At 40.8% G+C, this 16,887-nt stretch overlaps 1 protein-coding gene across 8 annotated transcripts in view; it reads left to right on the forward strand.

Moving 5' to 3' along the window:
- TJP2 (tight junction protein 2) overlaps positions 1 to 16,887 on the forward strand; it is a 110,761-nt gene that overhangs the window by 59,683 nt on the left and 34,191 nt on the right. For 5 of the 8 annotated variants that reach the window (XM_032477789.1, XM_032477788.1, XM_032477792.1 and 2 more), the window contains 3 exons: positions 12,752 to 12,805; positions 15,462 to 15,586; positions 16,744 to 16,846. In XM_032477789.1, coding sequence (XP_032333680.1) covers positions 12,761 to 12,805; positions 15,462 to 15,586; positions 16,744 to 16,846 — 273 coding nt within the window. In that variant the 5' untranslated portion in view covers positions 12,752 to 12,760. Of the gene's footprint in view, positions 1 to 5,894; positions 6,009 to 12,751; positions 12,806 to 15,461; positions 15,587 to 16,743; positions 16,847 to 16,887 lie in introns of those variants that run through there. The other 3 variants (XM_032477790.1, XM_032477793.1, XM_032477787.1) reach the window with 2 other exon arrangements.

Here is a 16,887-nt window from a genome sequence, read left to right on the forward strand (position 1 = left end):
TTTGTCCTTTTGCATCTGGCTTTTACTAATAAGGTTTTCAAGGTTTATACTTATCTTATGTAGCATGTATTGGTATTTCATTCCTTATTATGGCTGAATAATAGTCCATTGTTTGCATATACCACATTTTGTTTCACCAGTTATCAATTGATGGACATTTGGGTGGTTTCCACTTTTTTGCTGTGATAAATAACACCTCCCTGAACATTTGTGTACAGGTGTTTGTGTGGACGTAAATTTTCACTTCCCTTGAGTTCCGTGATGTGTTCTTAATTATCATCCTATGCTCTTCTGGGAGGAAGAAAACAAGTTCTTACTCAGAAGTAGTCACCATACGATGCTGCTGCAGTATTAGTGGTGGAGACCTTTACTGAGGGTGCCAATTGTGTGTCGAGCACTGGGTAAGGCTCTTTACAAGCATTACTCCATTCAGTCCTGACAACAATTACAGTAGGGTAGGGATTTGGAATCCATTTTATAGATGAGGAAAAAAAAAACGCTAAAAAAAAAATTGGGGGAGGGTATAGTTCAAGTGATAGAGCACACGCTTAGCATGGCATGGGGTCCTGGGTTCAATCCCCAGTACCTCCTCTAAGAATAAATAAATAAACCTAGTTACTCCCCCACCACCAAAAAAAACCACTGTAGATGAGGCAACTGAGACTCAGAGTTTGTAGGGTGTGTGGGGAGCTGTGCTTGGACACAGGCGTTTGCAGGGGCTTACAGAGCTATTTCCACCGCGTTATGTTGCCGCCATTGTCAGGGATATTGATAACAACCTCACCTCCCCCTTGGAAGTTTCCGGGCCTGGATTTTACAGTGTTATCATGGGAATTTGCCTGCTTTCACCCTATGCAATAGATGATGGCATCCTTGTTTTCACCAAGCGGCAGTCGAATCGAGTGGGTGCCCAGGGTCATGGCTGAGCTGGGAGGGCAGAGTCTTGGCTGGGAGTGTCTTCTTGGAGTCTGGGTTCATTGCTTTTCACATTTCAGCACAACTGCTTTCAAAACTGCAGATTGTGCCCGCAGGCATTCTGTCATCCTCTCCCAGTTCTCTTTTATGTACTTAGACACTGAAACTTTACCTTCGGTAACTAAAGAGTGATGGGGTAAAAAAATAAAATTAAAATAACACCTCAGTCACTCTGGTACCCATCAGCAATAGATCTGGAATCTAATCCTCTGAATTCAGTTAGGCTGTCAAGAATCCCTCTTTAAACTTCTATGTGTAGCTTTTTTCTTGAACCCTGGTCACACTCAGGCTGTCCATTGTGAGCTGTGTGCCGTGAGCCCACCTTGCACTCTAGTTGTGATTGTTCCTTAAGGAATAAATCATGAAAGGGTGTTGTGGGGTCTTTTGGAGGAGGGGGGGTAAACCAAGAATTACATAAAGGGTTGTTTAACTCACTGCTGACTAGTTTACTGCTACCAGGAAGGGTTTAGCTTTGAAGAGACACAGGCAAGTGCTTTGAAGCCAAAGGTTTGTTTTATAACTGGGGAAAAAAAATGCTCATTTTAGGAAGAGCAAGAGTGGAGCTTATTTTCTGCCTTTTCTGAGAAAAAGAAGTTCCTGTTTACTTATTTGACAAGTGTTTCAAAATTGTGTCTGTTGAGCATTTTGACCAATTCGCAGCCATTAAATTAAGACCAATTTCATGGGGAAGGGGGTGGGGAGGGGCGGACCACAAAAGCCCCCATTCTCAGCTCTAGGCAGGTGGGCTGTGGTTTGCCCACCCATCCTGAGGCTGGCTGGCTGTTTATTTACACCCTCTCTTTCTGAGAACTTGAGATGTTTTCTAAAATGATGTACTGAATACAGGATAAAAACACCAGAGGAATCCTCATGCAGAAGACCATTGGCCCATTTTATCCAGGTGGTGGTCTCCCAAGGTTTCTGCTCTGCTGTTAGCCTGCTGGGAGCCTTGGTGATTTTAATTTGTGCTCCTTCTGTCTTACTTGGCGTTCTTTCTCCCTCCTTTGACTTCCTTCCTTCCAGCTACCTGCATGATGTTTATTAAGGGCTCAGTGTGTGCAAGGCACACATCACATTCTACATGTAGAAAAGGAATGAGGTCTGGAGTAGGGTACCAGCCTCTAACCTGTGTCTGGCAGTGTTAGCTGTGTAAACGCTGGCCTCAGCTTTCCTATCTGTAGAATGGGCACAGTTGTCGCTTACTCACAGGGTTGTGAGCATCAGTGGAAAACTGTAGAGAGAGCAATTGACCAGGTGCCTGCTGAGTGTTAATTGCTTCTTTCTGTTCCAGTTCTCGACCATCTTGTCTCCTGTTTCCGGGGTGGGTGTGTATTTTAAGATTCCCAAGCTGTAGATTAAGTTATTTTGTCTGTCCATGCTGAGAATATAGCATGCCCTGTGTGTTGTTAAACAGCTTATTGCCCAGTCACACTGAGTGCTTGCAGTGTTCTGAACACACCTTAAAGGTTATCCCTCATGCTCTGCCTGTGGTTCCCTCCCCAGGATATCCACCTGCCTGAGGAGTTAGTCATCCTTCAGTGCTGAACTCATCTGGAATGTAAGGGGGCCTGCCCTACTGTTGGGGCCCACTTCCGCCCACCCCGGACCTCCCATCCCTAGTTAAATAACTTGTGCCCATGCCATCAATGTCACATTTTATGTACCTGCCATTGCGTCATGGGTCACCTTGCTCCAGCCGCTTGTGGCCTTTTTTTCTTTCATGACTTTAATCAGCTTGTTTCTTACTCATAGCCTTTGTATCTGCAGCTCCCTCTCCTTGGAAAGAGGTCCAGATTTTCTTACGATTCACTCTCTCCGATGTCATCACATGACACTACCTGCTACTGGAGATGATATGTTTCCTTGTGTATTGTCTGTTTCCCCTGTTAAAATCCTCCCTGTGAGGGAAGAACTCTGGTTTTTATCCCTCCAGCCTCGACAGCAGGGTCTGACATGTCCTGGGTGCTGGGGGAGTATTTGTTGAATGAATGAGTTTTGCATGTTCATCTGCTGCTGTAGTTACACTAAGTTGTGACTACTGTCCACGTGTCCCAGTTCCCCACCAGACTGTCTTCCCCTCAGGATAATGATTTAGGGTAGTTTGTCTCTTACCTACAGGGTGAGTGTAATAAATAGTTGTTTCTTGAGTATGTGACTATGAAATTTAGCAATTTATGGAAGTTAGGGTAAATTCCTAAGATCTTGGAGAGGCAGCTGTACACCGCAGAGAGCCTTTTTATTCTTTTTTGGGGGAGTGGTAATTAGGTTTATTTATTTATTTAATGGCGGTACTGGGGATTGAACCCAGGACCTTGTGCATGCTAGGCACACACTCAATCACTGAGCTGTACCCTCCTGTCTAACGTGTCATTTTATTCTTTTGATGTCACTGGTAGAATAGCTGTTCACTGAAACAGGCTGCAGTGGTTTCTCTGGTGGCCCCTCCCCTCTTGTCTTTTTTCAGGGTCTTTGCCCTGCGCTGTGCTTTGGGATCTGCACAGCCCCACCCGCACCCCCAATAGTAATCATTCTCCAGATCTCATCTCCATGTCCCTTGCTCATGGGAAGCACCCCTCACTCCCAACGAGATCAAGTGCTGGCTCCCATCAAACTCCTTGAAGGCAGCGCTATATTTGTTATGATCTTCATTTGATCCTCAGAGCCTGGCACATTGCCCTTGGTAAACATTCGTTGAATGAGTGAGTAAAAAATTAGTATATGGGGACACCTGTTTCATAGCAGCATTATTCACAATAGCTAAGAGGTGCGAGTAATCCAAGTACCCACTGGTGGATGAATAAATAAAATATGGCAAACACACCCAGTGGAATATTATCCAGCATTAGAAAGGATGAAAAATCTGACACGTGTTATAAGCATGAGTCTTGAGGACATTATACTAAATGAAATAAGCTGGACCAAAAAAAAGAAAACTCAAAATACTGTATGATGCCACTCACAGGAGTTATTCAGAGTAGTTCCCATTCATGGAAACAGAAAATAGAGGAGTGGTTGCCAGGGGCAGAGAGGAAGGGGAATGGGGAGTTGTTTAATGGGGGCATAGGTTCAGTTTTGCAACATGAAAAATTCTGGAGATTGGTTGCACAGCCATGTGAACGGACCTAACACTACTGAACTGAACACTTAGAAATAGTTAAGATGATACATTTTATGTTCTGCGGTTTTTAGCACAATTTTTTAAAAAAGGAATGAGTAACGGCAGAAACTAACTTTTGGAAATCATTGAAGAAGAATCTGGACTTGATTTGTAGGATGTTTGTGACTTCTGGGCAATATGCATAAATATAAGGGAAAGAAGTATTTATTTCCTCATCAGGGAAGCCCAAGTGTTTTTCTAAGGATGGTCACAGTAGAGGCGTGAGCTGCTCTCTGCACCCAAGGCCCAGTGAGCCAAGGAGCCCTGGGGTGAGCTGGGCTGGTGCAGGCACCTTGGCAACATCTGCACAGCCAGGGTTGAGTCCTGGGCATCCACTCAACTTCCAATGGTCCTGCTTCTGTAGGGCTGCTATGTCCTCCATGCCCTCCTCAGTGTAAGGTTTGAAACAAACTTTCATTTCTGACCTTGTTCTGCTGTTCCAGCACTTCTGAAGAACTTACTCATGGGGAGTCCAAGGGGAGGACTTGAACAATTTCAAGTTCCTGTTCTGCAAATGCATTTTGTAGGGAAAGGTTGCCTCATTCCAGGCGGACACTGGCCCTCTGAGGTGTAGGTGTATTATCCCCATTTTATAAAAACAGGTGACAGATTATCCCAGGTGCCACAGCTAAGTGACAGAACAGAGATTGCCCCCAGATGGCCTGCCTTTAAAACTCACATCCTTGCCTCTGCTGAAAGTTGCTTCCTATATGGTCTGCATCTCATGACCCGCATTTATCACGCATCTCAACCTCAGACAAGTTGGATGGATGGTGCGCTCCTCATGTGCAGACCACTCAGGCTGGCCTGTTGGTGTAACGCAGACTACTGCGTTGGGAGAAGGATCACCGGTTCCCCGGTGCTTCCAAAATCCCAAACCCAGCTCTCAAGTCTCCAGCATCCCGTGCAATCTTTTCTAGATGTTTAGAAATCTGAAATAAGCTTTTCCATCCCCCGTCCTCCCCTGCAAATGGTAAAGACAAAGAAAGAAATAGATAGCAAGGCTCTTTGTTATTCTTTTATCTGCTGAATTTACATAAAGGGGAGGGAGAGGAGGAAACACTGCTGAGTGAACGCTCTGTCCACTCCTTGCCACCCCAGATGCCTGAGCTACACCAACTGCCCATGTCTTGTTTCCCTCTCAGTACAGACTTTGTTATCTCTGAGGATGTGAAACATCGTATCTTCATGCCTTTTAATTTCTAGGTAACAGTAGCAATTTCGTTCACCTGCACCATCACCAGTTGCTCTTCAGCAGGCTTATGCTTTTCATGTGTATGTGTATGTATGGGAGCATCTACGTAAATCAGTGTTCTTCTAAATGTTCCTGGGTGAGGGTATAGCTTTAGCGGCAGAGTGCTAGCTTAGCATGCACTGGATCTTGGGTTCAATCTTCAGTACCTCCATTTAAAAAAAATACATTAAACTAAATGTTCCTTTTTACGGTATTGCTCTAGAATGTCCTACTTGCTTAATCATTTCTACTTGGATACTGAATCATTTTACATGTCTACAAGGGATAGTTACTCAGATTCTCTGGTTCCCCGGCACACGAGAGAGGGAGAAAGAGAAAGCTGGCAGAGTGGTGCAAATCCAGACTGCTTTCTTTCTTCCTCAAAAGTGGTGCTTTTCAAAGCGTTCGGCGTCCCTGCTGTATGGATGTGTCACTGTGCGAGATGACAACAGGATTTGCTGGGAATGTGGGCCACTATTGTATCTGCCTTACGTAACCACGTGGAGTGATGGCAATGGGTGAGCAGCCTGGCATGTAGACAGCGCTCTGGCTGATTGACCTCCAGAGGCCATGAAGACCGCCCAGGCCCTCCAGAGATTGTGGATCCAGGCTGTTAAAAAGTTGGGGAGATTGAAAGGCCATGTGAGTCCCCCTGCAAGCTCTCCCCCCTTTCTTTCCTGACCTTTCTTTGTGGGAAGTTGGAGGGGGGAGCCTTCTCACAGTGACTCCTTTCTCCTCTGATTTATTTGTGCTTCTGGCAGATTTCAGTAACAAATTGTGAGCTGCAGATCGTAGTCATTGGGTTTTTAAATACTTATTTTTAGCAGATTTACATGAAAGTGATAGCCTCTTACGGAATTTAGGAATCAAAGGATGCTATTTTCCTTGTGTTGGGAATCTGCAAGCACCATGTTGCTTCCTGGGAATAACTTAATATATTGACATCCACACGATGTTTGTTTGTATTTGGGAATTTCCTTGTTTGGGGGTAAAAAACTTTTTGCTCTGTTATTCTGCAGAAATTTGTATCCTTATATCTAGGTTTCTAAATGATGTGAGAAAAATTTGTTTTTGTTTTTTTAAAGGGGGAAGTAATTAGGTTTGTTTACTTATTTATTTATTTATTTATTTTAGTGGAGGCACTGGGGATTGAACCCAGGACTGTGCATGCTAAGCAGGCACTCTACCACTGTGCTGTAGCCTCCCTCTAGAGAAGAATTTTTCACATGTTCTTTTCCTTGTATAGTTTGAACATATGTAGGAATATAACATGTGTGAGTGTTTACTTTTATAACTTAGGGTTTTAATCAAACATGGCCCTTATGGGAGGTGTTGATGAATCTTTGGCTTTGGCGCTGACCTCCATCACTGAGAAGCAGCAATTTGTGACAGAAAGCTTCAAAGTTTCCTGTTGGGGGAGCCAGGGCAGTGAAGACCCAGGGTCTGACTTCTGGTTGGTTTTTAACACGTTTCCATATTCTTGATGTAAAATAGGGGATTTACCTGTTGGACCAAGATTTTTTGAAGAAAGTTTATAACAACTGGAGGATATTGTTAAAAGATTAGATAACTATTGTCTTTGTCCTTTTCTCATTCTTCATGTAAATACCTTACTGCTAACAGAATAGAGTTTTTTATTTATGGTGAAAAAAAAATGGGCTCTTTTATCTTTCCATGTTGTCTAGGGATGAGTCATTAAGATGTTCCCAGGGTAGTTACTCTCACTACTTACAGGAAAAGTGAAAGTGATGGGGGGAAGTGGTGAAAGGGTCACTAAAGATACTCCTGCTGCCGGAATGTTGACTCTTGGGGTGACAAGGAGGCTTGGTGTCTCCTGCAGCCTGCGGCTCCCCCAGAGCCAGCCTGCTTCTCCACCTCACCTGCCTTTCTTTGCCTTCCACGGAGCTGACAGATTACTGCCTTGCCTTCCCTCTAGTCCAAATGATCACACCTTCTTCTCCTCTTTCACTTGCAAAGTCTGTGCTGCACAAACAAATACTGGGTATGAGGTCCTTGAGCCAGGAATGGTCAGGTACTCTTTGTTGCTCACTCATGCACCCACATACCCATGGACCCCTCACCAAGATGGACCCAGGGTCCTTTCTCCCTCCTCTGCCTCGTCCCCAGTCACAGACACATACATACACACAAACATCTCTAAACGAAAGATTGATTTTGTTTGCTTTATTTTTTCCTATTGCGGTAGAAAAAGCATTATATAAAACTTACCGTCTTAAGTGTACAGTGCAGTCGTGTTAAGTATGTTCATATTTTTGTGAAACAGTGTACTTTGAATTGTATAAAAATGATAACATGTTCTGTAAATTCTTCTAGAATGTTTTTCACTCACTATTATGTTAGAATGCGTCTGTGTTGTGTGGCTCTAGTTTGTTTTCATTGCAGTATAAAATTGCATTTTAATAATATATCACAATTTATTTTTCCATTCCGCTCTTGATAGATTATTAGGGTTATCTCCAGGTTTGGGCTATTGAAACATTGCTGCTAGGAATACTCTGTGTGGATTCGTGTGTACATATTGGCACATTTCTCGAGGGCCTCTGCCCAGGAGAGGAATCACTGCATCGTAAATACACGTACCTTTAATTCTAGTGTACGTGTGCTCTTCCTATGCCTTGCACGTAAAGTTTTCCAAAGGCCAAGCAGCTCCCTGCTGGCGTTTGTAACAATTCTCTGATCTCTGCACAGCCCAGCACAGGTTGGGTGGGGCCCGAGCCCAGTGGACCAGTTTGAAAAGCGTGATCCCAGCTCTCAGCTAAGCTGCCGCACGCTGTAGCCTATCCCTACAGCTGATTTTCTGAGGAATACATATTGTTGTGAAGGGTGCTCTGTATTCCTGAAAAGAGGCTGTGTAAGATGATGCAAAGAAGACTCTGATTTGCTTTTTGGACATGGGCTTTGGTCACCAATGTATCCCAGGTGCCACAAACCACATGCCTGGCACATAACGGGTGGTCAATAAATATTTTTAAGTGAGTAAGTGAATGAGTAAGTGAATGAATGAATGAACAAGTGAATGAATGAATGAAGGGTTTTCTCTGAGGCCTTTGTAAAAAGTCACAGCTTTGTGAGCTAAATAAGTGTGGGTATTTTTAATGCTCAAAGGGGCTATTAAAATTTATTTTTACTCTAACTTCCTCACCTTTAAAATTAAGATTTAAAATTTATCACTTTTATATGTTATATATACCTATATATAATAATATATATAAGTATATTCTTTTTTTTTATTTACCATGTTGTATTAGTTTTTGGTGTATAGCACTATATTCTTTTAATATTATGTTTAAGTAGTTAATGGTTTGTGTCACAACCCATTAACCTTCAAAAATAGACTGGCACACTTTGGAAAATGCTGTTTTTAGACATAGACAACAAAATTCCAGAAAGGAATGGCTATAAACTATTCTCAGGAGCACCAGACTGTAGGCACCTGAGTTTCAAGCTCACCACAAGTGTGCTACGGGAGAAGCAGAGGGCCACTGGATGTGGTAGAAACTTCCTTTAAGAAAACTTGTAAGTGGCAGAAATCCGTGCCTTCATCATAGGAATTTGGTGATGAATGAATAGTGTATCTGTCTGTTAGTTTATTGGAAAGAAGACCTTTTTGAGTGCCTACTCTGTGTGCCATATACCGTTCTAGGAGATATGAGACAAAAGTGAGTGAGTGAGATATAAAAAGCTCACCTGAAAATCCACTTTCATTTTTTTTTTAACTGAAAAATAGTGGTCATGGGAAAGAAATGTAAATAATTGGGGAGATTTATGTAATTTAAACAGTGACCTTTTTTTGAATGTTTATGTGTTTTATTATATTGGTGTACTTTGATTTAACCTAAGCATCACCCCATTTTGGATGCTGATCCCCTCAACCCCTCAAGCCCCACCCCACCCCCGGAGCACCCAGTTTCAGGTGTGCTGGTAGCACAGATCCTAGTTCTCACCTTTTCCAGGTACCATTTTTTTCTGGTATTTTCTTTAACCCTAGAGGTGATCTGAATTCTGTTTTTCAATCTCTCTCTCTCTCTCTCTCTCTCTCTCTCTGAGAAATCAGATCTCCTGGAGCCAGATGGTATTACCCATGGAAATGTCCCCAAAGTGAGTACAAAGAGGGAGGAGAGAACTAAAGGATTATAAATTCCTCTCAATTTGAGTAATCAGTTACAGCTACTCAGGAGTAGGCTGGCTCATCTTTCTTCTCTGCAAACAAAATTGCCTTTTCCTAACCCTGTTTTACCAAAGGAAATAAATTATCTGCCCTAATATATTAGTTGTTAGAATTGCCTTTTGTGCTAAGCCTCTTTCCCCCCAAGCCTAAGAGTTTGCTAACTGGGGAAAAAAGAAGCACATTATCTGGACATGTTTTGATTTTTTTCCCCCCTGTTTCTCATTAGTAACATTGGAGGAATGGCAAATTTGATATCAAATATTTTTAATGTAAAACAACTTTTTCTTATGTTTATGTATAATAAGTGCAGTAAGGCTTTTTATTTATGTAAGTAGATTTATTTGTGTCCTTCCATTTTAGATGTTATTAAATATACTAAATATTTACCTGTATTTAAAAACATATAATTGGATCTTCTTGTTTTTAATCCACTCTGACCATTTGTCTTTATATTTATTATTATTATTACTCTTCTATATTCATTTCTACAGTCAATAGTTTGTGTTTTATATTTATCCTTTTTCTAAATTTCTCATTTTGTCTCCTGCTTCTTTTAGATTGACTTCAAAAATTTTTTTTTGTCCCTGTATTTTTTGGAAGATGTGTATCTAATTATTCCTATAGTGGTTACCCCAGTGAAGTTCAAAATTAATCAACAGTTTAACTCTGTTCTTGAATAAAAAACTTAGAATAAATAAATCATCTTAAAGTCATTTGGATTTACATGCTGGGTTGCCCAGTGTTTTAGTTCTTTCTAATTTGTATAACTCTCACAAGTTATACATTGTTATTATGGTTGCACGTGGCCAGTAGATGTCCAGGCTTACTCACGTTCCTTCTTGATTTTAGGTCTTCCTTCTGGGATTATTTTCCTGTCTTAAATTTATCCTTTGGAAGTTCTTTTATTGCTTATCTGTGGTAATGATCTGTCCCAATTTTTGTTTTTTAAAAAAATGTCTTTTCTGCCCCCCGAAACAGCAGATACTGTTTTACAGATACCGTCCTGCTGGCTTCAGGCTTTCATTATTGCTGTTTTGAAGTTGGCTGTTGTTCTGATTGTTCTTTTGTAATCTCTGCTGCCTGGCTGCTCTCAAGTCTCTTTTAGAAGTGTTTTTCTTACTTTTTTGTTAAATGTACCCTGCTTGTGATACATCAGGCTTCTTGAACCTGAAAAATCTCTAAGTCTAGAGGAGCCACGGTCTCTTTAAGTACTGCATCGCTCCTATACTCTCTTATCTCCTTCAGGAAATCTAATTAGAAACATTGTAGGACTTCCTCACTCTTAATTTCTTTCATATGTCCCATTTTTTAAATGCTTTGTGCTGTATTCTGGGTAATTTCTTCACATCTGTCTTCTGATTCATTATTGTCTTCAGACATGTGTAGTGTGTGATTTAATCCATTTTAACTTAATTTTACTATCGTATTTTTTTATTTCTAAAATTTTTTTAAAGATTTGCGTGGTCATTTTTGATGTTCTCTTGTTCTTTCATTGTACTTTGAATTCTTCCTTTTAATTTCTTAAGATAAACACATGAAAAATACTTTTTTTGTCTTTGATATTTCCAGTATTTATAGTCTTTGATTCTGCAGGTTTTTTTGTTTCTCTCAACTCTCACGAACGGTGACTTGTTTTGTGTGTGTATTTAAATTGTGAACTCTTGTTCCTCATGTACTTACCTGGGAGATTCTGTGAAGCCTGTGTTTTAGCGTGTTCCTGGGAGACAATTTCATTTGCGCCTATTCACCTGGGTGGTGCCATCAGTGCAGAACCACTTTGAATGTGATTGTTCTAGGGAAGGGTGTGGTCACATCTGGAATATGAATTTCAGTCTCAAACCTGAATGAGTACAGGTCTGTTGATATAGGAGTTCTCCAGGGAGGTACTAGTTATTTCCATCTACCGAGAGCCAAGAATGAGACAAGTGACTGTCCCTGCTGTCTCCATCTGTCTGGTAGTGTTTTTTCCCTAATACATCTACTCTAATCTGATCTCCACCCTGTTTGGATGCTACAGTTTCTCTCTCTTCCTAGTGTCCTGTTGAAATGCCTGCTTCACTGCTGCCTTCTCTCTCTGGCTTTGAGCTTTTTTCGCATTTCTTGCTTTTAAGGATTTCCTTTCAAAGGCAACCTGCATTTCATGGACTATTAGCATTACTTTTTAAAATGATACTCACTATTTTCAGGTTTGTATAGATTATCTATTTTAGAATATTGTCAGAAACTGAAGCCCCGGGATCTATTTATGCAGGGATTATCATCTTCACTGGCAATACTGGTGGAGGAAAGGCCAAGCAGTCCCACAGATGATGCAGTTTGGCACTCTCCGTGATCAGGGCAAGGATTCCTTTAGACATAAAAGTGCGTAAAACTTGCCTAGGAGGTCACCTTTGACAGGAGGAAGGGAGAGTGATTTTTTTTTTAATTTAATTTTATTATTTTTTAGGGAGAGGTAATTTGGTTTGTTGGTTTGTTTGTTTTTAATGGAATTACTGGGGATTGAACCCATGACCTCATGCATGATAAGCACGCACTCTACCACTGAGCTGTACCCTTCCCCTCAGGAGAGTGATTTTTTTTTTCACATTTTGATTTTGATTTATTTAAAACTTCTGTAGCTTATTTGGGGATTGGGGAAAAAACATTTACACAGTCAGCTTAATCCAGCTTCTTCTCTCCCCCTTTTCCCCAGACACGATGCTTTAGTGTTTTACTTCTTTTAAAAACTGGTTTTCATTTTGAAATGACTGTGATCTGGAAGTATTCTGTCTCCTTTTTTTGTTTTCTTGTTTTTGAGTTTACAATTCTTTTTTTTCTTTTGTGAATTGTAGTAAAGGGAGAGTGATTTTTTAAAAAAACATATATCTATTTAGAACAGTAGAAAAGGGATTTTATCATGCCAATGTTCTGGAATAGTGATAATAAAAAGGCTTAACACTTAATATTTCGTGATTTTTAAGGTACATTTCTCACTAGGTATTTCACTAATCTTCTAGTGTTATTAAGCTTGTCATTTCATTGAACGAGAGTGTGTTTGAAAACAGGTAGTATAATGATCCTAAAAATTATCCACTCTTTTTGGTATGTAGACTGTGTGAGCTGGACTTTCTATGGAGACATTTCAAATTACAGTTTTATTTCTAACATTGAAATGTTTGTGGTTTTAATCAAATTGGTTTTGATTGTTTTCAAACAGGCCTCAGGCATGGAAGAACTGATATGGGAGCAGTATACCGTGACCCTCCAGAAGGTGAGTGCTGCTGGTGCCATCTCTGCTGCCGTCACGTTCTTGAGCATACAGATCGTGGGTCTTGCTTCTTTTTTTAATTGAAGTATAGTTGACTTACAGTGTTTCAGGTGTACAGCAAAGTAATTCAAAGTAATATATATATATATACACACACACGTATGTATACATACACACATATGTATACACACACACACACATATATGTATTCTTTTTCAGATTCTTTTCCATTATAGGTTGTTACAAGATTGAGTCTAGTTCACTATGCTATACAGTAGGTCTTTGTTGTTTATTCTATATATAGTAGGTTGCATTGGCTAATCCCAAACTCCTAATTTCTCCCTACCCTCTTTTCCCATTTGGTAACCGTAAGTTTGTTTTCTATATCTGTGAGTCTGTTCCTGTTTTGTAAGTTCATTTGTATCTTTTTTTTTTTACAGTCCACATATAAGTGATATCATACAATATTTGTCTTTCTCTGTTGTCCTTTACTTCACTTAGTATGATAATCTTTAGGTCCATCCATGTTGCTGCAAATGGCATTGTTTCATTCTTTTTATGGCTGAGTAATACTCCATTGTGTGTGTGTGTGTACCACAACAGATCATGGATCTTAATTATTTTTAGACAAACACAATTCCTGCATGACCAAGGATTTGCATATTATTACACTTTTTGGCTAAGGTCTATATAATATAGAAAATTATGGAGGTTATTTAGTGCATTCACCTATTTCCAGACAGAACAGGTTATGAAAAGAGAGAAAAGGGAAGGAGGAATGGAAATAACCTGTTCTACTTAAGGATGTTGAGGTAGCTTCTGCAAACTTTTGTAATTTTAATTATGGTGTGTATAACTTTTAATTCCCTCAGTGAATTTTAAGTCCAAACAAAACTTTAAAAACATTGGTTTAGCCATAAGGAAACATGGGTTGTGTTCCTAATCCCATTCCTGGTTATATTAAGAGATGCTGACTTAATAAAATTTTTAACACCTACCCCCCCAACCCTCCTCTCCCCACCACCACACCCCATGGGATTGAAAGTAGAAGTAATACCACACGAGTGTATTTTACATAATTGTTAAAGCCATCTCACATGTATTGCCCCTCTTTATTAAATTAGGCAATATGAAGAACTTCCAGTACTTGGAGTCTAGCATATAATTGCTGCTTAATAAATGTTAGCTTTGTTTCTTTTTATTTTGACAGCAAAGTTCAAGGTAGGCATGGTAGGTATTAGCCCCACTCGAAACAAACACAGTCGTCAAGAGTCTGTAAGTGATTTGTGTGTGGCTGAGCTAGACTAGAAATGCACTCATGATGCCAAAGTCTTATCCCAGCAACCTGCCTTGGTCAGCGTCACTGATTTCCTGGGCCCCGAGTGGGTCTTACTCCTGCTCTGAATCCCCCCTGTCTCTGTCGCTTCTTAGAGGGATTGTAAGTTCCTCAAAGGGAGGGTTTTCCTTTGACCATGAATCTCAAACCTTGACTTCAGTGAAAATTTGGTTCTTGAATAAACGTGTATTAAACCAATCCAGGTAGAAAAACACGTATCGGTACTCAGGTGCCGAAACTTCTGGTTTCTTCAGTTGAGGGGTTTCCCCCTTCAGGTCTTATCTTTCACCTCTTGCCATCTTCTGATTCTTCTCTCTGCCCTTCCACCACATTACCGTTTGAGTTTGGACCCAAAATAGGCAAAGGTGAGAGACATTTTAGGCCCGGTATAGGATGGCGCTACCTCTTTGTAAAACCGGGTACCAGATGGTAGTGCCAAATTCCGGGCCCTGTGATTAATGGACAACCACCCAGCTTGTTTTGTGTTGGTAACTGTTTGTCAGCAGTTGGCACAGTGGGTCTCACAAGGGAACTTTTCTTGAGATGGAGGAGGGGTTCCTTCTTTTATTCTCTGAGTAGATTTTTACATAATCAAATCCTTATTTAGGGTTATAATCACATACACGCCTGCCATCTGGATGACATCTACGAGCTTAGCCTTTTTTAAACACCGAAATGAATTAGGATTATGTGGTATCTAGGTTCACTGTGATATACTTCTAGATTAATCTTGGATGTAATAAATCTGTGTTTCCATTTTACCTGCATGTAGAAAAGAGTTCAGTGCTTTGCTCTCTCATAAGATCTCAAAAAACTTTATCTTCAGATTTTATCTTGAAAACCCATTTACTTCTTTTTCACCCTACATTGACGTGAAACCACCAGCTCACCTGGCTTACAAGTTAAGGGTATACTTAAAAAATATGGTTTTAGCACAGATTTAGTTGTGACTGAATCCGTTCCAGCTCAGGCCAGGATATGAGAACAGGTGTGACTGGAGATTCCAATAGCACGTCCTTATTTGGACAGACGCTGCTATTTCTCATCCCCGCCAGCTTCTAGTGATAACTCCGGTCTGTGCTGTCAATTTTGTCCAGCTTTCACAAGCCTGTTTCTTTTAGATAAGGAATTTCCCTTTATAAACCTGTCACCTAACCATGATGATGCTTTATTTTGTTTATCCTTTCTTTCTGTAAGCCCTCTGTTCCTGAGCTATCTCTGGTTATTGGTTTGACCTTTCTTTTATTGACTGCTTGTATTAAATCCTGAAAGCCACTTATAGAAGGATTTTGTTTTAATTTTTCTCTTAACTCCAATGAACAGGATTCCAAGAGAGGATTTGGAATTGCAGTGTCCGGAGGCAGAGACAATCCCCACTTCGAAAATGGGGAAACGTCCATTGTCATTTCTGACGTGCTTCCGGGTGGACCCGCCGACGGGCTGCTTCAGTGAGTGTCCCTCCTGCCCCCAATCCCTGCCAGCCCCATTGGTTGGCCCTCAACAGGGAGTTTTGGGTGGTGTCCACTTTTAAAATTAAAAAAGAAAAGGAACTTTTGTACATATTGAAAAGTCTTCAGGCAGTAGTTGAGACCATAACACACTATTTTAACAATCCCCAAACCTTTGGAAACATCCAGACTTTGGGTGAAGGAAAGCAGTCATTTCCACAGGAAGACAGTTATAACTGTCTATCGTTAACTGTCATCCTTGGGTTTAGGAATCATATATGAGCACCAAGTATAAAATTGTCATGATCTTTTTTTTCTTAATGAATCTAAATTAAATATAATGGGTCTATATTTATTTTAATTTATATTCATTGAGAATGAGGATACTCTGGCTTAATGATTATCTAATTTGTAAGAGGAATGTGGAAATTGGGAAATTTTGCTACATTGAATACCCAAGTTTTCCAGCCACCAGCCTTCTGGTCTGAAGAGAAAATAATGCCATTCAGAAAGACGTATGTCTAGGTTTCCTCAGGATAACTGCTCAGGGTAGAATCTAAAGTTAATCACACAACTGCCTTGGCCAGACAGCTCCAAAGTTTAGGTTCTGTTGGCATGTCAAGTCTCAGTGGTCCTATGAAAGTTAGTAGTGTTTCATACAGAGAGCAAAGGAGAATTTTTACATGGTTTTGGGGGATGAGATAAAGTAAGAGTTAGGGTTCTGGGACTTCAAAATTTCTTGAAGAATCTGAGGCAGTCTTTTCTTCCCCTCCAAAACACAAGTGGATATCGACCTCCGCTGGGGGAGATTTGTGGACTTGCTGAAGCACACCAGTACCTTGGGTTAGGAGGGCCTGATGCAGAATTTCCGTTTGTGGTCAGATCTTGATACTCTCCAGTGCCTCCTGGAGGGACCTCATGGTTTGAGTCCTTCTCCCCAGGTGGTCTCCAAGGAGATACTGTCCCAAATGGGCTGAGTGGCTCCTGGGTTCCTTCCTTAGAAGAGCTCAGACGGAGTTGACTAAGCCTCGGGCGTCATCAAACACTGAGCCCTTTAATAAGCATTTTGGGTTAATCTGTTTATTTGTTCCTAAATAAACAATTCACAGTGACTAGATGGGAGTTTTTCATGTCCCATTTTTCTCTTTTGTTTGCAGAGAAAATGATAGGGTGGTCATGGTTAACGGCACCCCCATGGAAGATGTGCTCCATTCATTTGCTGTTCAGCAGCTGAGAAAAAGTGGGAAGATCGCTGCCATTGTAAGTTCCGGGTTTGTTTTCATCTCGCCTCAGGAGCATTT

This window comes from Camelus ferus, chromosome 4 (assembly GCF_009834535.1).
Source record: "Camelus ferus isolate YT-003-E chromosome 4, BCGSAC_Cfer_1.0, whole genome shotgun sequence".
Taxonomy (NCBI): Eukaryota; Metazoa; Chordata; class Mammalia; order Artiodactyla; family Camelidae; genus Camelus; species Camelus ferus.